The following is a 25,397-nucleotide window of genomic DNA, read 5'->3' as shown; positions in this document are numbered from 1 at the left end:
CCATACTCATCATTAGTTCTAGTATTACAGTTTTAATAGACAATGTTTCTATGGGGTTTTTTAATGGAAAATTTTAACCAAGATGCACGTACGATGTTAACTTGACTCATGTTTGTACTTTAGTTGTCATACTTTAACACAAAAATGTTCACTTGTTTTACAGCTGTACAACCCTGTGATACCTGCAGTTAGTCTGCAAAATAGAAAATACTTAACATTTGGAAAAGTCAACACAAGTTGCAAAAATCTGTCTCCTAGAAAACAGGCTCCTGCCTTCATGGTGCTTGGTTGTAGGCATTCCCTATAGTTTAGGGACTTGGATGCCCCACAGACCAAAACGTCCTCCACCGAGTACTAAGAAACTTGAAAAACTCTGGTCATTCCCCAAAGTGCAGAAGGTTACACGTGCATTTGTTTTCTCATAACCCTATTATAAATTTAAACTAGCTTCTTTTTGTGATTCATTAGAGGATAAGAAGAAAAGTGACAGATTCAACATTTTAACAGACAGAAAATGATACCTGATCAAGGAAAATTCTCGCCAGTGGTGCACAGTCAGTGGATTTGAGGAATCGTACAACGTCAGCCACACTCCATTCCAGAGGGTTACTGTCCAGCTGCAGCTTTTCAGCAACTTCCATCTTTATGTCCTAGACAAGCCACCCAGCACAAAAAGAATTCCCAAAATATTACATAGGCAATGGACCTACACCCCCCTCTACTCCCCCACACTCCAATATTCAGCTGCCAAATACAGCTCTAATGAGAGCTCAAATTGTAGAGGTTTCTTGGTTAGCAGAGATGTGCAGAACAGCATTGTGCTGAGGGTGGAGGCTATAACACCATTAGAGCCAGTAAGCAGGGATCTAAAACCAGGATTTGGTCGACTCCACATCACTGCTCCTGTTGAACCACGAGGAGTGCTAACAGCTGGGAAATGGAAAGCTCACCATTCTATCTACAGCTTTCTGTTTAGTCTTTATTACAGTTCTGTAATATGACTGTAATAAAAAGAATGACTTTTAATCATGCTGTAGTGTCTTCACAATGCTCTTTATGGGTTAATAGAGTTATTTTATGAGTACACATTTATGATGATTAATGCTCCCAAGATATTCATGCTTGCCCAACAGTGAGCAAGCTAGAACAGAAATCTACATTCAAAGTTACCTTTGGTGAAGGAGGTTTATTTTCATCATCAGAAAAGGAAAAGGTCCTAAGCTTCCTCTTCCGCTTGTCTCGGTCCTGAGCCAGGGAATGAGACAGTTCACTCTGTGTAGGAGAGGATGACAGTGATTTCTTCTCTGATACCTCTGATTCTTCAAGCAATTCATCTTGGTGCTCTGAGGTACTATCCTCAGTCAGAGATTCTTCATCTACCTCATCCTGGTCATCCTCCTCTTCTCCTCCACTGCCCTGTAGAGGTAGGGGGGAAAAAAAAAGTGATGAAACAAGAAAATGGTAGTTTAGGACAAAAGCTACAATTGCCACCCATTTGTCAGCTATAACCTGAGGTTACAAGGAACACTTTGTTGTTTCAAATGAAGCTGGTCAAAGATCACATACCGTATCTATTAAAAGTTGTTGCCAGTTTCATACCTGGGGAGATCCAGCTGGAGTGTTATCCACTGAAGTAGAAGAACGTTTTTTCTTATGAACAAAAAAATGTTTTCGTCTCTTCCGTCTTTTATTTGGTTTCTTCATGGCTACTTCCAGGTTACTGTGGCCACCCGGAGGCCTACCTATCCGCTTGTTTTTCCGCTTTCCATAATAGTGTGCTACCAGGACAGAAGAAAGGAGCAGCATGTTGAAATGCACCTTCAATGTCACTAGTTATGTTTGTCCATCGTCAGGACTGGAAAAATCAGTAGAAGGACATTTCCCAATAGAAATCCCAATTCTGCAAAACTTCAAAATGAGTATGACTGTATTTTCCTCTTTAATTTGCTTTAAGGAAGAAGAGTTACTAATCAATTTTATTTGCCCTATAAAGATTTACTTCCTTTATCTTTGAGAAGCCCAAAATTATCAGATTTTATACAAAAATCAGCCACAGACTTGGTCCAATTTAATGGCGCTTTTTGTGATGTTTTGTAGTTTTTAAACATGGCCTCAATGCACTTTGTTCTCACAGTGTCAAATGATTAAATTTAGTTTAAGAAAACCCTAAACCCCTAAAAAACCTAAAAGCTAAGAAAAGAGCTTAAAGGTGTTTTATTTTGTTGCACAACAAATGGGTAACAGCAATTACAACGCCACTTAAATTACAATACTGGAGTCAGTTCTTGTCCCAAAAGTTGTCTTAAAGAGATAGAGCTTTAAGCACACAACAAAAAGTTAAGCCATGGTTCTACCACTTAATATAGAATTAATTTTTTCTCCCCTACAACCTGGCACATGGGTATTTTGTAGGCCTGTGTATGTAGTGCTTGAGCTGCTCCTTATGTAAGCAAAGCAATGTATTTTGGATTCCTTCTGAAGCCAAAGCCAGAAGAAACCAAAATATAACACCCCAAGTCCCACCTCGGTTTGATATCAAGCGACCTACTCACTGTATTTAGTCTTTGTCAGGACAGAGCAGTTCTCTGAACACTTATCCAGCACCATCTGAGGGCCAAAGAGGTTTGGACAACATTCCAGCTTGATACATGTTTTTCTACAGAAATCTGCCACCCGATCTGCCGTCCTCACAACTTCCACAGTTGCACGGTAGCTCTTCCCTTTGTACCTAGCATTGAAAATAGAGTCGTAATTCAGGAATGCTCTAATTACCACGATAAAAGTACTTCATCAAGAGGTGTACAAGAATACTGCTTTGATGAGATCAAACTGAGGGGAAATCTGAGCAATGAGGAACTTCATGGACTGACAAGTCCAGGAAACAGGTAGTCCCATCTCTTATGACAGATCCCCAAGCAAAGAAAAAAAGCCAGCACCAGAGAGATTCCTGCAGTACCAAACACAGCAACACTGCCCTGCCAGCAACTATAAAATATCATCTGAGAGAAATATCCCAGAATTTACATGTTTTGTCCTCTTTGTTCACAGATGGTTTGTTCTTTCTTTGTTTTTATGGGACTGCAGAAGTGTCCGCTGTGATGTGGACAGCGGGTCCCTAAAACCAAGAGCTGGTTCCCAAAACCAAGACAGAGTGCACTAGTTCAGCTAATAAAGGTAACAGCAGACAGCTTTTAGTGAGCCATTCCATGCCCATACTACGGCAAACAAATGAACTACTGTCACATTTCCCATCAGCTTTCATCTAACTGCTGTACAATTCATCAGGACAGTCACTTGCCATGACTCCACATATTGGTCCTGTTTGATGAAAATTAAGAAAAGATTTCTTTTTGTTTGTCAGCCTTGCCATAACACTGACAGAGCTGCACTGTGAAGTATCTGCCAGAGTCATTCATCATTTCTGCTTTGTTCTTCCAGCACAGCTACTGGCACGTGCTGATATCTATTAGGGATGTCTCAGGCCTGCAAGTATCTAGTCAATGCACTGGAAAAAAGAGCTATATCATCATAGTCCAGATATCCCTAGTGTCACTACTGTGACAAAAGAAAGCACACAGCAAGTTCAGTGAAACCAAAACAATTTTTTTCCCCTCTATTCTTCAGCTACATCTTCTATTTACATTAACCTTTCATATGATCTTCCTATTGTTCAAACCCAGAGCAATCCTCCAATACATGGAAAGATGCCTTTTTACACATGAAACTGATCCAGAAAAAGAATTACCGACATGTTCAGAACTATGTAGGAAAGTGTGCTATGGCACAGTGGGAAAAATCTAATCTCTAGTATGCAAACACAGTGACCTAATTACAAGACCATCGCCAGACTATAAAAGAATATCTGGATTTATCAAATATATGCAAATATGATCACTGCTTTTTTTCCTAGCCACAGAATAATCTTGCAAAGAAGCTACAACCCAAAAAGCTCAGCAGAAAAACTAGAGAGTGCTTTAGGTTAGGCTGTTGTAGAAAGACTTCCATGCCAGGCCATTTCAGAGCACTGCTATAACTTAATTTCAGAGGAATCTTCTTCCACAGAGAAGTTTGTGTGGAAATACCATGGAAGTCTGACAAGCTTCCTAAGCAGTATGTGCTTCTGCTTTAAAATACTGACAATTATCTTCAGGTGAATTAAATTATCTTAAACCTCACCTGCAGGCCTGCCACTGTATATGCTATGTTGTACCAGTATCACACCATTCTTATTTGACCACTAGCTGCTTACGTGCCAGTAGCACCAGCAGCAGAGCACTCCTGGAATATTAAGGAGCATTAAAATCAGATGCACTTCACCAGAAATTCATAAAGAAATTTATAAAGATGTGGAATTTTAATGGCTGTCAGCATCTTGATATGCTATAAGCAATTTTTTCTTCTCTGAAATGTGAGAAGTTAAAGCATAGACTGCAGAGAACATTGCTATTGGGATCAACTAAGAGGGGAGAACAGGACAAGAATTTACTTGGCTTTTAGGGTCTCTCCATGCCCATGCCATGCAGCCTCTTCATCCAACTGCAGTTCTCGCAGGACACGGCTAGGTTTGTACGCTGCATTGATCAATAAAGTGAGAACCTACAGTGAGGGAGGGAAGAGGAGAGAACACGTTTAAGTTACTTGTACAATAGATCTGTTTTAAAGTGCCAGGGTAGAATAGGAAATTACTTCTATTAATCCAAATTATCTAGCATCAAAGCATTCATTCACAGCAGGATTACAGATACCTCCTGATACTGCCAAAATGAAAACTGAGAGCAGTTGACACTTTGGGCCTTGCCAAACCTTCAGAATTTGTCTGTAGAGTCACAAGTGTATTTAGCAATTTCCAAGTCATTGCCCTTGAATTACACATCACTAAATTAAACCCTGGGGCTGAATACCACAAAACTTGTATAACCTTGGGTAAATCTAAGTGATTATCTTAGAGATTGTTTGACATGTGAAGATGTGCCAAAAAATACTGCAGGATTTTGCTGCCTGCCAACCCGCTACTTGCTACAAAATCATACTGCAGAATCTTAAACTCTCCTCTGTTTTGCTTTCATGATAAGGCCTGTACTATAATAAAATGAGATTTTCTCTGGTGCTGTAAAATAACTCAATGTTGTGAATAACCTGAAATTAGTGGGGGATAGCACAAAATGTGCATTCAAACTGTATTTCTTTTTTTCAGTATGTGCTTATTCCAAATCATTCCCAAATTGGGTGCATCAGAACCTTGACATAACCAAATTTGCAGCTTCATTCCTACTAATTCAGCAGTCTAGAAGTCCACAGTTCAAAAGAAGAGTATTAAATATAATGCAAGTACCAAACCCACTCTAGGATTCATACACTGAGCAAGAGTCATAATTGAAATGAATGCAACCAAGCACATTAGTTGAACTTTTAGCAATGCTCAGCATCTGTCCATCAGCAGGATTTGTGCAGACTTTCTGCTTTCAGGCAGTGAAGGAAGTTAAACGAAGCTGCCACAGAATTTCACACTTGCTCTTTTGGAGTGCTTACATCAGAGTACTGAAACTTGCAGAAAGGATGGAGTACTTTTCTGTATGCAAACCCAGAACTTTTTCAATAATCAGCTTGACTCTTGTCCACCGGACTCTTCTTTTACAGCATGTCTGCTGGAAAGTCTTTCTTAAGGTCTCTCCCAGTTATGTTATGTGATAGGGAAGGTAAAAATTCCAGAGATGTTGAATCAATTCCTGCATTTAAAGTGATTGTTTCATGAGAGCTCAAGTGTGCACACATAGTTATGCCTTGGGAAACTTTCACCCTCTCAAGTCAGATGACAACCATCCCATGATCTTTTTGGAGATTTCAGAAAAATAATAATTGCATTAAAGTATCTGTAAATTTGCTGTGAAACATCTTCTGGAAAAGAGGCTCTTTGGCATTAAAGAATGGCCTTTTTCTCCTTCTTCCGCTCCCACAGTTATGTTAGAAAGCAAAACCACAACTTCATCTGATCTTTGTGAATCATATCCAACTTATAAAACACAGAATTCTTTTAATTTTCCAATTACCGAAAATAGTTTGCCATTTCTACTAAGAAAATCTGTATTTCCTCTGTTTTAACATAAACAGTGCAAACTGTAAAGGAATTTTGGGATTACCTGAAGCTAAATTCTGATAATTAAAATTGAAGCATTTATTACAGCTATAAAAAGATACTAACTCCCTTGATTGTGGTAATTACAGGTTACTCTGTTTTAACCTAAAATAAAGTTTAGCAGTAGAAGGCTGACTGTAACTCAGATAAATGAGAGGCTTTTACTCTTTCCAGCCATTCATAAAACAGTCCACGATTTATACTCAATTTTATGCAAAATTTACCCCTCTTTACTCATTATCAGCTTAAATTTATTAATTACCCATCTATAACTAGAGAGACACTCTAGCATTTATGATACACTGCTATATGCAAGTCCACTGTGTACGACCACCTTACCTCTTTCAGAACAAGAACACAGTTCCCAGGTCCCACAGACTGAGGAAGCTCTGCAATCCTGCCTTTGTTAAGGTAAGGCCCTGAGAAGCACCGGTGGTTGAAGTAGATCTTTGGGCAGCAGTACTTTCCATTAATTACCACTGAGAAATGAGAAAGAAAAGATTTAAATCACATGCTACAACCTCCCCAGCAAAGAATGACTTCTTGCAATATGTAATATTTTGTTTGCTGTGAAAAAGGAGAGGAAAAAGTCTTGAATGACATGAATTTGGGGTAGCTTCAGTGTCACATTTACAATGACACCATTAGGTATTTGATGTTGCCAAAATATTTTTCGTACGTCATATACATGCTCACAAATTGTCAAACTACAGGAAATAAAGTTGGTCATTTATCAGAAAAGAAACAATTCTTCCTGGCTAGTCTGATGCTTCATGGTATTACACCAGTGCAAACAGGCAAGGTGATGACAATCTCAACTTTTTGGTAGCAGAAGGACTTCCTACACAGCAATTCCTGATAAATTTCACAGTCAAGTAATTATGTCTCCCCCAAACTTCTGCCACCAGAGAAGCCGGCAAAGTTATTCTCCACTGTTTATCCTAAACTGCAGTATCACATTGCTTTGTATTTTCAGACTCTTTTTCCTCTATCAGCAAACAAAAGATGCAGCAACTAATGAAGTGACCTTTGATGAGTGACATCAAGTTTTCTAAATCTATTAAACAGTTCAATGCTGCTCAAAATTAAAGTTATGTATAATATGTATTGCAAGTTACTTACGTGTAAATACAAAATTGTTTTACCCTAGCAGTATTGTAGTTTTTCGTGACTGAGCAACACTAACACTTAAAGATCTTAAATTCAGTAGTTGGTAACTGGCAGATAAATAAATGAAGTCAAATTTACATTGACTCTATTAAAAGCCAATTAAAATGCTAAACAAGCACGAATCATTTCTATAAAGCTTGCATTTGGTGCAGTTTCAGATGTGCATTTCACTGTACAGAAAACAGCGGAAGAGGCATTTTGTTGCCAAACAGATAGATCTGTATGACTGCTTCACCAGCAGATGTACTTATTCATCATATTCATTCTTGCAACAGTTTAGAAAATTATTAGATTTTGCCATCTGGCATACAAAGCAGTTTACTGTTTGAATTGCTTTTGTTTATCATGATGAAGTTATCATAAAAACCAGACAAACCTGCTTCCCAAAGCTAGAATCTAACAACTCAAAAGCACAGATGCAGTGCGCCTCTTATACTTCTCCCAACATTATTAAATATAACAGGTGACAATAAAAAAATCATTTGCATAGGTCACACTACACATTTTGCTCCACATATCCTCTGCTGGGGGCAAGAGGGACATTCTGGTGTGAAAATCTAATTTCCAGGTTTAATGCACATAATTGCAGGACACAAGTAATTGTACGTTTTTGTTTGTTTCATTCTTTTTTGAAGTTCAACAATCATCAAGGGATGAAAATCGTCAAACACTTTCCTCCTCTTCCCTAAGAGAAGAGTGTTGAGCAGCTGAACAATGAGGCAGCTGAACTGTTACAGGATTTTGTCTTTGTTAGCCTGCCCTCTCTGATCAATACCTGAGTCAGAAGAGTTTAGTTCCTGGTTCTTTAGTCCATCATGAACTGTCCTTGAAGACAAAATTCTGAAATGAAAAGAGTAAGATTGGGAAAAAGGACAGATGGTAAGGATAGTCACCTCTCAGTCACTAAAACCCAACCATTAAAATTCTTTTTTTTTCTCCAGGTCCAGCCTTACTAATCTGCTTTTTATACCTCCCCTGTTTCACAACAACAACATACAAAGACTATCAAATTCAATTTGGAAAGGACTACTGTACTCCTACAGCTAGCAGCAATCCTTCCTTGCTTGAAGTATATGGGCTACCATGGTGATAAACACACCACACAAAGCTACTGACAATAGTTGACATCTTCTGCCTCCTTTTAAATTCATTTCACATTTCATGGCACAAGGCAGTGCACAGTCTTATCTGAGGCATTTTGAAAAAGATGGATTTTAAACAAAATACAACCAAAATGATTCAAGTACTCTGGTAAGAATTCCAATTACAAAACAAGGAAGAACAGTCTGCTCAGTATTTTAGGAGCAATGAAAACATTGGCAGGACTACTGACAGATCTGGTGTTTGTAAAGCTGGAAGAGTCAATAAAACCAACTGTCAGGCATTCTACTGAGCATTTTTGAGCAGGCTCACACAAAGGAATTTCATGTGCATGACACAAAGTTTATAGACAAATTGTAGGTATTAGTAGAACTCTCCTTTTTGACTAGTCTGGGCCAAATTTAATCTGGGACGGAACTGTTAGAAGTTCATCTACTAAATGACTCGCAGTAAAGCCAGATTTTCTGATCAGCTGTGCAAAATCACAGCTACATTTTAAGGCAGCCACATTTTCTAAGCATGTTTACATTATAGAAACTGTATTATTTGAGAAGGGAATACAACCAAAAGGGAATCCAGTAATTTTCCCTTTCATCGCCATTAAAAAAAAAGGCTCAAGCACAAACTTACAAACACAGGCTTAAGATCAGGCTAGTTTTTCTTAAATGCACTCCAATACTCACAGATAATGCAATCTTTTAAAAATGAAAGATCAACAGTTTCAACCCCAGAATGTCAATGACTTGACCTATTCAATAATTCAGCTGAGTTGCACTAACACTGTTAAAAAACAAATTCCATAATTTCTATCTCCAACTAAAGCAGTGCAAGAAGTCTTTTTCAACATCAACAGAAACTACCAGCATTAAGACAAATGGATTGTGGAATCTCTCAACCTTCAGTATAGCACTTCTGTAAAGCTAAATCTCCCCTAAGAAAACATGATTTACCAAATAGAAAAAAAATCAACAAAAAATAAAAGCAAAAAACCTGTTACTTACTGTTTCTCTGGTTGAACTACTGCAATTTTTTTCTGCTTGTTTACTGAAAGGAAGAAGAAGAAAATATAAACAGCAAAGTATGGGAGGCATACAAATGAAACTTCTAGTACAATATATATACTAGTCTCATTTCTTCTAAGTTATACACGAAAAAGAATCTATGTTCAAAGTCAGCACAATGTTAGCTAGCTGACCTGTCTGCACTAGAGACATGCTGGCTCATGTAATTGGATGTAACCCAAAAGGTTTACTTCAACTTTCACTAAAAATTCATTAAATCAGGCATGCATATCCCCAGTCTTCTAGGAAATCTCACCTTTTGTGCATCTTTCTTTGCATCATAGGCCCTAAACTGTCTGTAATACCAGCCAAAAAGGAATGATATGCTTTCCTTTTCAGCACCCAAAGGTGCTGAAGCCTAACGAAAGGTTAGGTTCATAGGCCTAACTCCCCGCTTTACTGGCACAAGAAACTTCAACACTGTTTAACTTTGAAATGGAATGAAATCAGCTGGTTAGAAACATATATAGGACTTAAGCCAATTGCTGTGGAGGAAAACACTGTTGCAACTAAGTCAACTAGGTGATAGGTCCACCTGCTAATTCTGGCTTTCACAATCAGATAATGATATTAAATAAGGCAAGGCAACATGTGCCTCTTCAGCAATTTCAGGCTTTGTCCCCAACAAATTTCTGGATTTTTTTTTAAAAGCATCTTTTCTCTAATTAGGTTGCCCCCACTTCCTCCTCTGTCACTGGCAGTGCAGACATGTCTCAGGTAAGTTTCTATTGCTTTGACTTCCAGTACATGACAGCTCATCCCAATCTTACTTAATAAACATTAAAAAGTTCTTCAGTTTCTCCAACTCCCATTAAACTTTAATAAACAGAGCTCACTAACCAGTTGAGAGAAGACACTACCTTATGCTACTTACTAGTGTAGTTAAAACAGGTAGGATTTACTTTTCAACATTTTGTCATTAAGGGATCATAACCATCTGGCCCATTTAGAAAGCCAGTCCCCTTTATTTCAACTCCAAAATGTATACACATTCAACACTGTTTTGATATGGCATTAATTTTACTTGCACAAGTGCAAGTATAAAACCAGTATCAGGTTCAAATACATGGCAAGAACAGCACAGACAAAAGTATATGCATAGCATGGGTGCGTGTGCATACACACTGATATGATTTCTTTATTGTGACTAATGGATCGTTTCCACACGCTCGTACAGCATGCAAGGGTCTCAAGCCAACACTGCCTGTTTTGGAGTTGTATGGATTCCAACTGGACCTAACAGCCAGAGGAACAGTTGCACAAGGCATGGATTCTCTGTACATGGTGAACGTTTCCAAAATCAGTGATGCCAGCAATAATTCTGCAGTAGCCTACTCTTGAAGGTCTTGCCATCTCTGTCAACCCAGCTAACCACTGCAAAGAGAACAGAACTGATACCTATTGCTTTGCGAGGAGGTCTCAGCTGATATCCATTCGTCTCACACCAACCCACTGGAAATATATTCATGGATTCCACGCTCACTATACAGTCAGGGACGGGCTTCTTGGAGCCTGTTCGGTTTAGGGAAGCAAAAATTGAAACAACTCATAAAAATAAAAAACCTCATTTGGTTAATGCTTGCTATATGTTTGCAAGTGAAGCTGCTTTTACTTATGGTGTATCTGGAACACAATATCAATTGTTTATTCATCCCCTTTTATTGATCAGATTCTTCCCTGACCTCCTTTGCTTCCTCCTAAAGGCTGGAGATAGGAATTTGCCATCCACAGTTTAGCAGAGACGCACAGTGCTTAGTAAGTGTATACTGATGTTACTTCCAATCAAGAAATGGGATTATAATGGAGAATGGCTGACATAGGCCTATTCTATCTTAATGAAGAACCTCTTTAAAGGTTTTCTTCCTAGGTCCAAAGCTTGGTCAGAACACAAGTCGCTCATTTGTAAAAATGGTACAAGGCCCTTGCTTTCTGAAAGACACTGATCAGCACTTCACACAGTGCACCAGCCTAGCACTGACACACTGCAAGGCAAAAATGCCATTTTTGCCTAGCTTAAATAAGCACTGCCATGCAAAGCTAATTGGGAAACGGACAATGTGAATGTTTTTTTGCTGTGTTTTCATTGAGGAAATGGCGATTTGCTGCCCATATTCAGCAAGGAATGAGTTTGCTCAGATGCTCTTCAGGTTTGATGATGGTACTACAGAAAATCAATGCAAGTGCTACTCTCCTTTTCCACATCAGGCTTACCCTCCAGCTGAAGCCAGAGGTAGGAATCTTTCAACTTGGTGACTGTAGCAATGCAAACTTCTTCAGGATCAACTGGGTTCACAGCCTCAAGTTTCATGTTCTCTTTAAATCCGTGGTCAGAAGTTAACTAGGAAAAAAAAAGACAGAATACTTCAGTAAAATACCACCTGTATATCCAGTAGATGATATGAATAGCCACGAACAGGAGCGACACACAAAAGTCTTCAGTGTTTGAGTAACATAGAAAGATAGTCATGCAGTCAGAGAAGATTTCAGATAATTAGCACACTGAATACGAGTAAGATATATTACAAACTACACAGAATTTAAGTTAAAAAAGGTTCTATAGAGAGACCTAGAAAAGAACATGTTTGTACTCAAATTGATGCTGAGACTTACTGAAAGGATTGAGTGCATTCTAAGCAACCAGGAATTCTCTGCTGCTTGCCACCTAAGTGATAAGTCTGACAAATAGTCTGACCAGGCTCTCTATTCTATTATGTTAGCTTGGAAATCCACTTTACGTATGCAAATAACATTCCTGCCTCATCCAAATGAGTTCTGGCAGACAGCAAAGGAAGCTTTCTTTTCATTTTACATTTTTTGGGTAAGTAGGATTTTACTTTATTCACCAATTTGGTCCACATTTATAAAAAAATTCCTAAAAAGTAGGAATGGATATTTATCCAGCTCTGAAGCTCCTGAATTAAAGATAAGAAGTAACAGCCAGAGGACTCTTCCTCCCAGAACCACTCTGCAACATAAGTACAGGATCAATACATTATGAATTCTGGAACTAGCCTATAGTGATTAACTCTTCTCAGAAAAGGGATAATAAATTCAATGACCTGTTCTAAGATGCCACAGCTTACAAGACAGAACAAGGGCAACAAGAATTCATAGCCAGCAACACCCTCTTCAAAAAATGGTAATTATTCATTTTAATTTCTTCCCCTAAGCACTGCAATAGCCCAAGTATTGTAAATGGAATTGGAAGGCAGGTGTTAATAGTACCCTTTTCTGCTTGACAAGGTATTGTGCTTTGGGAGACAGCAATACTGTCACTGAACCAACAAAAGCCCAAAATCTAGCAAGTACTTCAGGCACTGATTAATCTAAAATGATTATTTGGTACTAATTTAAGATGACTTGGTATTGATTAATACAATGGAATGAATTTTTCAAGCTGAAAGGAAGGAAGATTGAAAGAGTACACGAAGTAAATGAAAATAAGGTCTATTAAAAGGCCCTGTTTCCACAATTACAGGAGTGCCAAGGATTGATGCTGTTTTATGACTATCCCACAGACTCTCACACATCTCAATTTCATGAAACAATCATTTATTTTCAATCTGCTTTATCACAACTGAAGCATTTGGTCCACCACTTCCTTATCTAGGAAACTGGCACACGCCTACTTCAGTTCACATACATTTGTACTCTCTTAACTCTTTTGTTTCCTCAGTTATCACAGGTAAGGTGTTAAGGTACTCACATGCATCCAGAGGAGGGCAACAAAGCTGTTGAAGGGGCTGGAAGGAATGTGCTATGAGGAGTAGCTAGGGACTTTGGCTTTATCTAGTTTGGAGAAAAGGAGGCTGGGGGGCGACCTTATTGCTCTCTACAGCTTCCTGAGGAGGGGAAGTGGAGAGAGAGGTGCTGATCTCTTCTCCCTGGTGTCCAGTGATAGGAATGGTGGGAATGGTTCAAAGCTGTGCCAGGGGAGGTTTAGACCGGACATTAGGAAGCATTTCTTTACTGAGAGGGTGGTCAAACACTGGAACAGGCTTCCTAGAGAGGTGGTCGATGCCCCATCCCTGTCAGTGTTTAAGAGGCATTTGGACAAAACCCTTAATAATATGCTTTGACTTTTGGTAAGCCCTGAAGAGGTCAGGCAGTTGGACTAGGTAATCATTGTAGGTCCCTTCCAACTGAACTATTTTATTCTACTTGAAAAGGTAGGCAGTTGGACTAGGTAATCATTGTAGGTCCCTTCCAACTGAACTATTTTATTCTACTTGAAAAGGTAATTTAAGTAAAAAACATGCAAAAGGTTCTCCTCCCTGGAATCAAGAGTGTCATTCACATAACAGAAGAGAGATTTTTCTGCAAGAGAACCTTACCAAAGGGAAGCAGCTCTGGGGAGCCGCCTCAGCACCACATTGTTTGAGGTAGTCTGCCCAATCGAAGTCCTGCCCAGGATAACCTAGGTGAAGAAAAAGCAAAGGGGTTGGTTTCACAGCATGAGACTCATTTCAAACTGACATGACATACAGATCACTGAAATCTGTTTGGGTCACTCAAGTTTGTCAGCTGACTAGGGCTTCACTGAGCCATCTGAGGTCAGCCCGCAGCATGGTTCTCACATATTTGAGATACCCTCTTTATTTTCATTACAGAAGGGCTTTGGGCACTGCAACACCTTGACTCCCATTTTTGACTTGAAATGGCATCAAACTAAAAGTGACTTCACAGAGAGCAACCGGAAGCGTGAATAAAGTACACTTGCTAAGCAGACAAGCGCAGCAATCAAGACTGGGGAAGCGTTTGCACCCTTTTCACAGGGCACAGATGTAATTCAGATGTAATTCAGGAGAAGTTTTTGCAAGATTACTTCATTGATGTCATGTCAGCTCCGACAATTTTTTTTTAAATTAGAGCACTCAAAAAGTGCACAATACCAACATATTACTCTCACAAAAACACATTAAATACTAAGTCATTAAAGAGAGCAGTTAGATATCCTAAGAGGCTCATCAAGTTTGCTAACAGCTGTAAATCTGCATACATGTTTGAAGGGAGTCTTAACATGGAGTCCATCAAGAGACAGAGCTTATTTCCAAGGAAAAGACAAATTAAATTCTTCTTGGAGGAAATACTTCACTTCCCTGTGATCTAATAAAAAACAAGTAACTGGAGGGAACTGGGTGCAGAAGTGTGCTGCCATGATAGTTTGAGGCTGGCAGTACATTAGCAAGGAGACAACTGCAGCAGTTATTCCAGTACTAACTTGGAAGCACTCCCCTGCAAGGGATGCCTGTGACAAGGGTTTAAGAAATCAAACGCAATTTTAATAAGAATGTAGTATTGACGTGACAATCAAAAAACATTTAGTTCAACTACCACTCAGATAGAGCCTAACCACAGAAGGACCTATTTATTTTTCTCAGTTTTATCAGTGCCAGTAGGGCTCTTGGGACCTCACACAATTCAGAATGCCCACCATTTCCAGGGGGACTATGAGGAGGGAAGCTTAAAATCTTTGTCAGTTCCAGTCACACGCCTGGAAAGTGAGATTTTGTCTTTCACCTGCAAAATTCTAGATAATGATAGGTCAAGCAAAGCCACTTTTTGTACCTTACCCAAGGAAAGGCAAGATACAAACATTTGCTCCTCTGATGTCACCAGCAGCTAAAACAAAACATTCAGAATTCTGTGGTGGTGAATAAGAGTACTGTGTTCCTCATTTTACAATACCATTGACATTTCCATTTTGAGAAAATGAATAAATATTTCAGTAGCTGAGGATCACTCCCCTATTCCCTTATGTCCCGAAGCAATGTTTCAGCAATCTGCTACCTTGCCTGATAGGTCCTTGGAAAAAAAATAGTTCATTAACTTGTAAGTTATGTAAGATATTCTAAAAATATTATAAAATGTTGGATAACAATGTTCCATTCTGACCAGAAGCAAAAATCCAATGCAAAGACTATAGGCTTCTGATATCATGTTAATTAATGCCGAAATCACCATTGCCATCAGCCCTAGAACACATACTCCATTCGTTCAAGTGTTCAGGATTTGATGCATGACCAGCATCCCCAGCCACTGTCATCTTCTCAAATCCAGGCACGTACCCAGGAAACTTCAGTTTCACTAACTCAAAGCTCCTGTTTCTCAGAATTTGATCTTTCTTGTTCTTTGCTTGTGTTACTACATGTAATTCTTTTGCAAAAGCGTTGTCCTAAACATAGCGCTCTGGGGATTGGCAATCTACTTCCTTCAAAGAAGAGCGAGCATGACAAGCTTGCACAAACATACCTGGTGGGGGACTGAGATGCAAGCCGTTCTTCAGACTCCACTGCACAGGGAAAATACCAGCACTGTTGACGTGACAAATGTAAGACTGGCTGCTTGTACTGTCTGGTCTCAAGTCATCAATTTGTATCATGAAATATTTTTCGTTGTATACCTGTAGTTAGCCAAAAGAGAACCATGTGGTCTTGTAAGTAGCACATACTGATCTACTGCTCCCTCTCCCCCATTTTGATAACTATTAAACAGCAACACTGCACAATGAGAACCCTTTACCTTGAAATACTGTGAGGGTTAAAAAAAAAATATAAAAAATTAAAAGAGAATTTATGGATTCATAAACCAGCAGACTCCTCTGCATTATCTGGAAATGTAACAAAAATTAATAATAATAATAAAAGGTAATGTAGGAACACTTCAAAAATAAGTTGGTCAACTGCTATATGAAATTTTCTTATGAAAAAAATGCAGAGAAATTAAGAGTTTGTAGTCTTACTACCATTCTGTAATAACTGCTTATTTCAACAAGGCTGAACTGTGTCCGAGGATGGACTGTCACGAGCAAAACCTGAAGTAACTAGAAGCAGTACACAAAAATGTCAAGAAAAGTAAATGATTTTGCTTTGATTGGAACTGGGTGCACCTTTTAGTAATAAGCGAGCATCTTATTTGAAGAAACTCTATGTATATTGGGTTTGTGTGGCAAGGTTTTGGTGGGGGGTGGGGTTACAGGGGTGACTTCCGTGAGAAGCTGCTAGAAGCTTCCCCAATGACCGACAGAGCCAACACCAGCCGGCTGTAGGATGGACCGGCCAAGGCCGAGCCAATCAGCGATAGTAGCAGTGCCTCTGCGATAACATATTTAAGAAGGAAAAAAAGTTGCTGGGGCACAGAAACTGCAGCTGGAGAGAGGAGTGAGAATATGTGAGAGAAACAACCCTGCAGACACCAAGGTCAGTGCAGAAGGAGGGGGAGGAGATGCTCCAGGCACCAGAGCAGAGATTCCCCTGCAGCCCTTGGTGAAGACCCTGGTGAGGCAGGCTGTCCCCCTGCAGCCCAGGGAGGTCCACGGGGGAGCAGATCTCCACCTGCAGCCCGGGGAGGACCCCACACCGGAGCAGGTGGATGGCCAAAGGAGGCTGTGACCCCGTGGGAAGCCCATGCTGGAGCAGGGTCCTGGCAGGACCTGTGGATCTATGGAGAGAGGAGCCCACGTTGGAGCAGGTTTTCTGGCAGGACTTGTGACCCCGTGGGGGACTCACGCTGGAGCAGTGTGCTCCTGAAGGACTGCACGCCGTGGAAGGGACCCATGCTGGAGCAGTTCGTGAAGAACTGCAGCCCGTGGGAAGGACCCACGTTGCAGAAGTTCGTGGAGGACTGTCTCCCGTGGGAGGGACCCCACGCTGGAGCAGGGGAAGAGTGTGAGGAGTCCTGCCCCTGAAGAGGATGAAGTGGCAGAGACAACGTGCGATGAACTGACTGTAACCCCCATTCCCTGTCCTCCTGTGCCGCTGTGGGGATAGGTAGAGAATTCGGGAGTGAAGCTGTGCCCAGGAAGAAGGGAGGGGTGGGGGGAAGGTGTTCTGAGATTCGGTTTTATTTCTCATTACCCTACTCTGGTTGATTGGCAATAAATTAAGTTCATTTTCCCCAAGTTGAGTCTGTTTTGCCCATGACAGTAATTGATGAGTGATCTCTCCCTGTCCTTATCTTGACCCACGAGCCCTTTGTTATATTTTCTCTCCCCTGTCCAGCTGAGGTGGGGGGAGTGATAAAATGGCTTTGGTGGGCACCTGGCGTCCAGCCAGGGTTAACCCACCACAGTATGTTAAGAGTTTAAAAGAGAGACCACCAAAATGTAAGATGCTATATTGAGAGACTATCTGTCCTAAAGAAAAAGCAACAGTTCCTGGAAAATACACAAAAAAAGATTTTAAAATATGTCCTGGTTTTACGTTGTACAGCAAGGCTTTGGTTTACTACATCAAAGCAGGTCTCTTGAGAACCTTTCACCTGCTTACTAACACCAGAAAACAGAAGTTGCTCAAAATCTGATTATGTTGGAGAGTTTTCATTTCAACTTTTAAACCCATGTGTGGGCCCTTGTTTGAAAATCAGGCTACCTAAACGTCAGAGCTTGTGCATAATAATGACGTAACCTTTGCAAAAAAAACCCCAGATCTATCTTCAGGTGGATACTCAGATTATAAGGGATTATATCTAATTTTAAAAATCTGGGTTTGACAATTTTAGCCATTTGATCTTTTGAGCTTTTATCTTCATGGAACTTTTCCCCTCCATTCAAATCCAATGGCTTCACCATAAGCAGTTAAGATTCTTTTTCACAGCAACCTGTCCCCTAAGAGAGACATACAAAATACTTAATGTGAAAACTAGTTCAAGGTTTTAAGATAATCCGTTAACAAGAATTCCCTGAGCATTTAAGAATAGAAGTAGCAGCAGAACTGAATCTTAGCAGGACAAGTTAAAGAACGCTGGTACCTTGAGAACTGTAGCGGGAGAGATTACAAAAGGAGCCATTGGGTCCACAGCTTCTAACTTCATGCCTTCAGAGAACGAATGCACTCCAATCACAGGTTTATCCTAAAAAATATGTATCAGTGTGATTACCTGCCTTTCTCCATAAAAAAAGATGTACCTTACATAATTCAGCTGAAGAGGATAACTTGAGTTTTTATTGGTTCATTCTAAGAAATGAACTTGTCAGAGTCCCAGCAACCTCTCTATAATGAAGAGAAAAGGCCAACAATGTTGTCTGAGACCGACAGTTTTCCATGAGTTTTAAGAAATTGAGTCCCCAAGACTTCCTCCTCTGACATTCTCCACATAGAAGCAAGATTTCACACTACAGGGTGGTCTGGTAAGTCAATAGAAATGGGTTTTTTTACCCTAACCTTTAGCACTCATCATGAGCTACAATAAAAGAGAACTACAGAAGTCTCCATTTTCACCCTAACAAAAACCTGAAAAACAGGGCTCCTGCTCCAGAATTATATATATCCTCCTCTGTATATGACCCAACACATTCAAGAGCAACAGCACCTCCTCTTCTATTCTGCTTATGGGTCCAAATGAAGCTGAGAAAAATAAACTAAAAACTTGAAGGACTAAATTTACTTCTCAAAACGTGTCAAGATTTTTACTTCAATTCATATATATTTAAATTCAGATGCATTAGTAACTTTTACTAACACTCAGGATATAACAGGACATCCTACATACCATGTGTAACTGTATCAGGTTACAGATTAGATGTTACACACATTAAGCTTTTCAATGTACTCACACAATTATAGAGACTGTAGTAACCCCGAACTCCTCTACAAGGACAGTAATTCGCAAGACCAGCTGGTGAACAACCAGAGATGCCATTATAAAGCATCAGAACCAGGGATTTTTCCCAGTAGGACAACTAATGGCTCACATAATTGTGGTGGGTGCATTGTCTAACTTAGAAGAATTGTATAATAGTATGATTGTTTTTTATTATTCTTACTTTTTTAAACTAGAGGGAGAAGGAAAAAAATTTTAAAAACACCCCAAAACCCAAAGAAAACAAAACTGTGAAAGGATTTTGAGCAACGACTGACTTCCCCGAATCACTTCTTCGGAATATAGCATTTTCATGACATCATCCACAGCATTAAACTACACATATTGTGCCTTTACTTTAAAGAGATCTGTAGGAACTGATGACTCCTCTTCTTCCACTTTCACCTTCTTGAGGATCTCTTGCCAATCTGCTTCACTCTTCAAGGACCTAATGGCTTGAGTTAAAAAAAAAAAGGAAAACAGTGAATGAAGTCATCTTTCCTTCTTCTTTTCCTTCAGAACACACAGCAATAAAGCCAAATGTTTGATTTGTGCTCCTCCAACCGCTAAATTCCTATCTGTTCAGAATCTGTGCAAATACTTTTCCTTCTTAAAAACTGTTTTCTTCAACATTTGGATGTGTTACAAGAAGTGACTTCAGTCAAGCAACACTGTATCACCCATATGCTGCCTAGTCTAGTTTTTCCTGAGAAAACAGATCACATCAACACGGAGGAAAACTTCTGGAGAAAACGTATGACCAGAAAACAAATCCCCAGCTGGATAACGCTAGCTTGTTTTACGCTTAAGCAAGCAGAAAGTTCAAGAAATGTTCCACAACTCTGTCCCAGCTGCTAAGTTACTCTTTTAGCATCTGTAATTGCAGATCACACACCTCTGATAGAAGAGGAACTACTTGTACTAGTGCCACCGCGCACAAAGGATCCCTGTGAGTATATCAAAGGTCTTATGTAGACATAAAAAGGAAAGAAATCCAGTAGCTGACTAATATTTTTAAAAGACGTTATTCACTTAAATAGTGCTGTGGAATCCACCCATCTAGTTTCTGTAAGCAATTTGGTGTCTCCCTTTTCACAACTGTGATTTCAGCAGAGATTGGTCAAGTACGAGAAAAGGCAGTATGCTCAGTCATTTCAACAGAAATTGGTTTGGTTTCCTCAGCACAATTTCTTGTTGCCGTAAGGAGAAAACATTAAAAAAAAACCACAACAAAAACAACTGTTCTAAACAAACTGCACTTCTGCAACTAATAGCATAGACTGTGCCAGAATCTTAGATGTATACCTGCCTTTGTAAAAAGGCTTTAGTGTAAATGCTCAACATTTTCCAGTTTTATCCCAAGGCTTCCCCTCATCAGGAACATGTTATATCACTGCTCAGCTCATAAGCAACCCATTTGTCTTTCAGCCATTTTATGGCCCACTTCTTTGATGACCCACCCTGACATGCACATGCCTGGAAAACATGGTCATCTGTCCCACCCTCTGCCTCCACTTCCATGCACTCGTTCCCCGAGCACCCATTTTTAAGGACATTTTCATATCCACATAATACCTCTTCAGACAGTGCCTTAATTAGCCCAGTGGTCTTGGAGTCACAACGGCAAAAGCTCCTGTTGAGCAGTACTTCAAAACCAGATGACTTTACCCCCACCAGGAATACAAACCTACAAAAATAACTATGAAGGCAATCCCTTCCTCAGTTCCTCCCTTTCCACAAACAGGTAGAAAGTTTTGACAGGCAAAACCATTTTAGCAACTTATTTGAATGAGTGAAAAGTCTTGTAGGACTCTTTACTGGTGTTTTCACTTACATTTTACTAGGTACTATTTGTCAGATCACACACTGATTATGTGACCACCATATGCATCCAGAAGGCAGTTTTAGAACACTAAAACAGCAGCAGTATTCTCTAGTCTCTGACCACCATACAAGATATATGTTTTGAAGTACCTAAAGGTGGTTGCAGGCTATATCCATGTTGAGCTGCCCACCCCACTTGATGAAGGAAAGGATCCAAGTAGAATAGCCATTGGTCAAATTTGTCAGAATCCTCCAGCCCTTCGTATCGCAATTTAAGTCTCCCACCAACATTTTCTACCACGTTGACTATCCACGCTTCCAGGGAATCCCGGATGTTTTGCAGTTCTAATCGAGACCCTGGTGCAATGAGATCCAATGGATTTTTCCCTCTGTGAAGCTACAAAAAGAACACAAATTATTCTGTACAACAGAACAAAACAAATCCTGTAATTCCACTTCTTTATAAACATTCTTTTTGCATAAATAAAGTATGAATAGAGAAGTAAAGAAATACAGGTCCCTTACTAACACAGAACAACAGAAATTACAATGTTTAGAATCGCTGGTGCTGCGCTGGTGAGCTTCTGCACTGCCTGTAGATAGAGTCACAAATTTCACTTAAGTCTTCCTCATCATTTTCAGAAGCATTATGACTTATATACTCAAGGTTTGAAGGAAACATGAATAATCTCTTTCTAAAACTGAGTCATCTAGCATACAAACATGACTAGACAGAAAACATACAAAGATAAAAATGTTAGTTGTCAAGAAGATATAGGCAGCATTTTCCAAAAAAATTATGTTCTGTACTTTACAACCAGACACTGATACAAGGTGTAAATACTGTCTTAAGTGCAGAGGAGGGGATACAAATTTGGTTCTTCACTAGCAAAGATGCAAGTGAAACAATAACCTGCCCATTAGTTAAAAAAAAAAAAAAAAAAAAAAAAAAGTGAAAGGAGGAGTCAACTCAGAAAGGAGACAACATGAAAGCTAGATAAATAAAGGATTATTCCCTTAGAGCTGTATGAAGGAGGAGCAGAATAGGAGGAAGACTGAAACCTAAGGGAGTTTGAAAAAGGTCTTTCTTTTGATAGTATTAATGACCAGCCCAAACCTGCAGTGACAGATATGTTTCAGGACAACACTATCAAAATTAAATACTGTAAATAGGAAACACTGGAGAGTGGAACTTTAAGGTCAGCAGCTATTACAATGCTCCCTAAACTTAAAAAAGCAAATTGAACTGACAATCTGAATAGGGATTTCCTTAATGACAAAGGGGAAAATCAAGACAAAACCCAAGATGCAGCACGTTGCAGCACTTACCCCCTCCAGCAGGTTAGCAGGAGCACTGCATGCTCCTTTCAGCACCCGCTGAAGGAATTCCTCCTGGTCAGGTATCTTGTCCTTGATACCTAAGTGAAAAGTGAAGAAAGACTGTGATTCTTCCTGTCAGTTAAATATTATTCAGATGACAAGACGTTACTATGCTCTTGTGCTGCCTAATTGACAAGAATCTGCCACATACTCACCAGTAACACCTTAAAAGAAGAAAAACCCCAACAAAATCTTTAAAGGAAATGACAAAGCAGTAGAATTTGGTGGGTGATGATTAAGATAACCACAAGTCTCTGTAAAAATAAGTCTAGTTCTGAAATTAAGCTAACTCCTCTCTGGTGAAAAAGCAATCTCCTACTGTAAGTCATGGCATTTCAGAAAAACACGGCAGACAACCTCAACTTGTCATCACAGCAACACCACCTGCGCATAACAGCAATTATGAAGACTACCTGCCAGGCTTACAAAGGACGAAAGCGTACTTCTGTATGTACTCGCCACTTCTGCATATAGAGCCAATACCTTCAGGCACTTTGAGAATCTTCTTGTTCTGCTCACACCAGCCAATCGGGTGTAAATCAGCTGTCATGATATCACACCAAAAGTCAGCTTTGCGGTCTTCCCCATAACCATCGTAGCGCAACAGGAGCAGCTGCCCACAGGTAGTAATGATGGTGGCTACCCAGTAGGTGTTTTGGTCAGACTTGACAGCAACTTCTAGCTTCATACCAGGGGCAAAACCATTCTGCAAACTTGTATCCACCTGAAGAGGAAGAAGATCATCACATTTGAGCATCTCCCAGATACTTTGTGGAACCACAGAGGGAACAATTTAGACATGTTCATTAGCAAAAAACCTCAAGCCAAATGCCATCCAGTCTCTTCAGTGAAACAACTTCATCATGTTATGTGAACCAGACTGGAATGTACGTGGAATCATCACTCATGAGATCTCCTTTGCATTTCATAGTATCTTTTCAACCTTAAATCAATATCTTGCAATTCATCTTCCTGCCCTACACAATACCTCACCCATCACTGATAAGCTTTCCAACTCAAGCTGGGCTGCCAAGCTAGGCAAAACTAAAGGTCAAACTCAGGAACACAACTCAGACTTTTCGTGTTAAACTGTGTTTTTCAACCTCTTTGGACAAAGAGCCTGTTTAAAGCACATACACATGCTGTAGGTAACAGTATCAGTGTCTCTTCCACCATGCTCACTTAAGAAGTCACAAATCTGCACAAATTGCAGAATAAGGATTTTTAATGTCTCTACGCAAGAACCCAAATAATTCTGTATGTAGCATTGTTACATAAATTGCATAGAACATAAACACTATGTGTTCTTCAGTGAACTCAGGCTCTGACAACAATAAAGCACCAAATACTGTGTGCGTGTGTGCGTGCGTGCAGGTCAGGAATCTGACTGCACAGTATTCAGATACTGAAACATGAACTTAAAAAGTGAAGGCAAAACATTAAGTTTCTTGTATCCCAAACTTCCCCCAGCTCAAACATTCCTGAAAGAGCAGAAGGACCCTGTTCTGCTCTCACTACAGTATGTTTCTGAGCTACACTTAATTCCATGGCCTCAGTCTTAAAAATCTAACATGTCAATCCCCTGTTCTCAGCTGAATGGAACCAGTGTTTTCTTTCCTAAGTGGTCCCAAGTTCCATTTCCTCTTTGACTCAACTGCAAAAAAAAGGCTTTCAGTATGATGCAGATGCAGTAGATATTTTCTGGGTTATTTATTACCAGTTCTGCGCTGACGGTTCAGTAACTGGCATAGCTATTATAGTCTCATCAGCCAGCACATACTGGTTTGCTAAAAATAAAACTAAGAGAACCACATTAGAAAGAAAAGCATATGCCTCTGTTAACTGTTCACATCCTTTAGGTTAATACCCTTCACTTAGAGAAACCCCTTCTTAAAAACAAAATAGCAGGACCCAATACCTGCAGGAATTTTGAACTGGTATTACAGAGGTCATCTCTTCAAAAAGATAGTTGTCTTGCTGAAGAGATATTAAGAAAGACTTCGTATTCTGATTCCTGAGAGAAAAGCCATGAGCTCGACACAAAGGCTGAGGAACTGGGAAATCTGTGCAGCTGATTTCTGATACCTGAACTTTCAGCAAAGCCTCACGGCAGAGAGAGCTGCATTCAACGAAACCAACAGCAACAGATGGAGCTTTCCCTGAAGTCAGGTGCATTTTTCTAACACTGTCACTTATGTTCCCCGGTGGATACAGCAGAGACCAAGAAGTTAGCCCCCTCTCCTGGCAGCTGGGCAAGACGACACCACTAAGTGGCTTAAAGCACAAAACTTGTTTCTTTAGGCTGGCTCACTCAGCACACTAGCTAGCAGAAGATGCTGTGGAGGCTCCGGGAGTATTTTCTTTGGAGCAGCGGGTCTGAGAGTGGCAGCTTCCTGCTGCACATACGGCAAGCCGAGATGGCCACGAGAGGTTCGTGACAGCACTGCTTAGGCAGCTCCAACTCCCAGGCCCTCCTTCCCATCGAGCACTATCCCCCCACTTTGTGCCAGGGCACAGGCCAGACCTGGGGATCCGATTCAGCTCAGAAGGAGATAATGATAATGAACAGGCAAAAGGCATTAGGAGCGTGCAAGAACACACAGCAAATACATGTGTTCAGATGACACTGAACACTAACTTAATTTTTAATATGTATTTACACACACATATAAGTTGCAGAAAGGAATTAAAAAAGAGCATTCAACATTTCTAGGGAACGTGTATTTAGACGTAGGGGGGAGGATGACAACGCTGGCGTCCAGTGCAACTCCAGGTTTTGGTAAGCTCTTTTTCCTGCTAGATTGTAGGCAGAACAGTCACTTTGATCTCAATATTGTTTAATTTTTAAAATGTAAACAAATTAAACATTAGAACACACTTAATTTGAAGTAGCAGCTTACATTTTCCAACGCATCTTGCTCATAGCAAGAGCAAAACTTTCAGAATTACTAAAAGCATACAAATATGAAAAAGTCCTCTCTCCCACCAGCAAGTCTAGTTCTTTGCTAACACAGGCTGCGTAATCATGCATTACATTTTCTTAACCTGATGGGTTAGGTATTTCTCCCCCACCACTCATAATGGGAGCCTGGTCACAGTCTCACCACTCCAATATTTAAAAAGAACCAAACAAAAACATTAAGCTTCCA

The 25,397-nt window shown here is 39.9% G+C and overlaps 1 protein-coding gene across 1 annotated transcript in view; it reads right to left on the bottom strand.

Moving 5' to 3' along the window:
- Positions 1-25,397, bottom strand: part of SFMBT1 (Scm like with four mbt domains 1) — an 85,090-nt gene that overhangs the window by 5,896 nt on the left and 53,797 nt on the right. Inside the window, exons 4-20 of the mRNA XM_049826390.1 lie at positions 22,732-22,972; positions 22,198-22,286; positions 21,019-21,265; positions 19,402-19,499; positions 18,214-18,315; positions 15,718-15,868; positions 13,800-13,882; positions 11,677-11,803; positions 10,864-10,977; positions 9,406-9,448; positions 8,079-8,143; positions 6,473-6,612; positions 4,487-4,596; positions 2,553-2,728; positions 1,600-1,778; positions 1,171-1,416; positions 522-650 (exon numbers count right to left, since the gene is read on the bottom strand). Coding sequence (XP_049682347.1) covers positions 522-650; positions 1,171-1,416; positions 1,600-1,778; positions 2,553-2,728; positions 4,487-4,596; positions 6,473-6,612; positions 8,079-8,143; positions 9,406-9,448; positions 10,864-10,977; positions 11,677-11,803; positions 13,800-13,882; positions 15,718-15,868; positions 18,214-18,315; positions 19,402-19,499; positions 21,019-21,265; positions 22,198-22,286; positions 22,732-22,972 — 2,340 coding nt within the window. The remainder of the gene's footprint in view (positions 1-521; positions 651-1,170; positions 1,417-1,599; positions 1,779-2,552; positions 2,729-4,486; positions 4,597-6,472; positions 6,613-8,078; positions 8,144-9,405; positions 9,449-10,863; positions 10,978-11,676; positions 11,804-13,799; positions 13,883-15,717; positions 15,869-18,213; positions 18,316-19,401; positions 19,500-21,018; positions 21,266-22,197; positions 22,287-22,731; positions 22,973-25,397) is intronic.

The sequence above is a fragment of the Accipiter gentilis genome, chromosome 23, assembly GCF_929443795.1.
Source record: "Accipiter gentilis chromosome 23, bAccGen1.1, whole genome shotgun sequence".
Classification (NCBI taxonomy): Eukaryota; Metazoa; Chordata; class Aves; order Accipitriformes; family Accipitridae; genus Astur; species Astur gentilis.
Note: the sequence above shows the minus strand (reverse complement) of the source record. Positions and strands in the feature narration are given on the sequence as shown.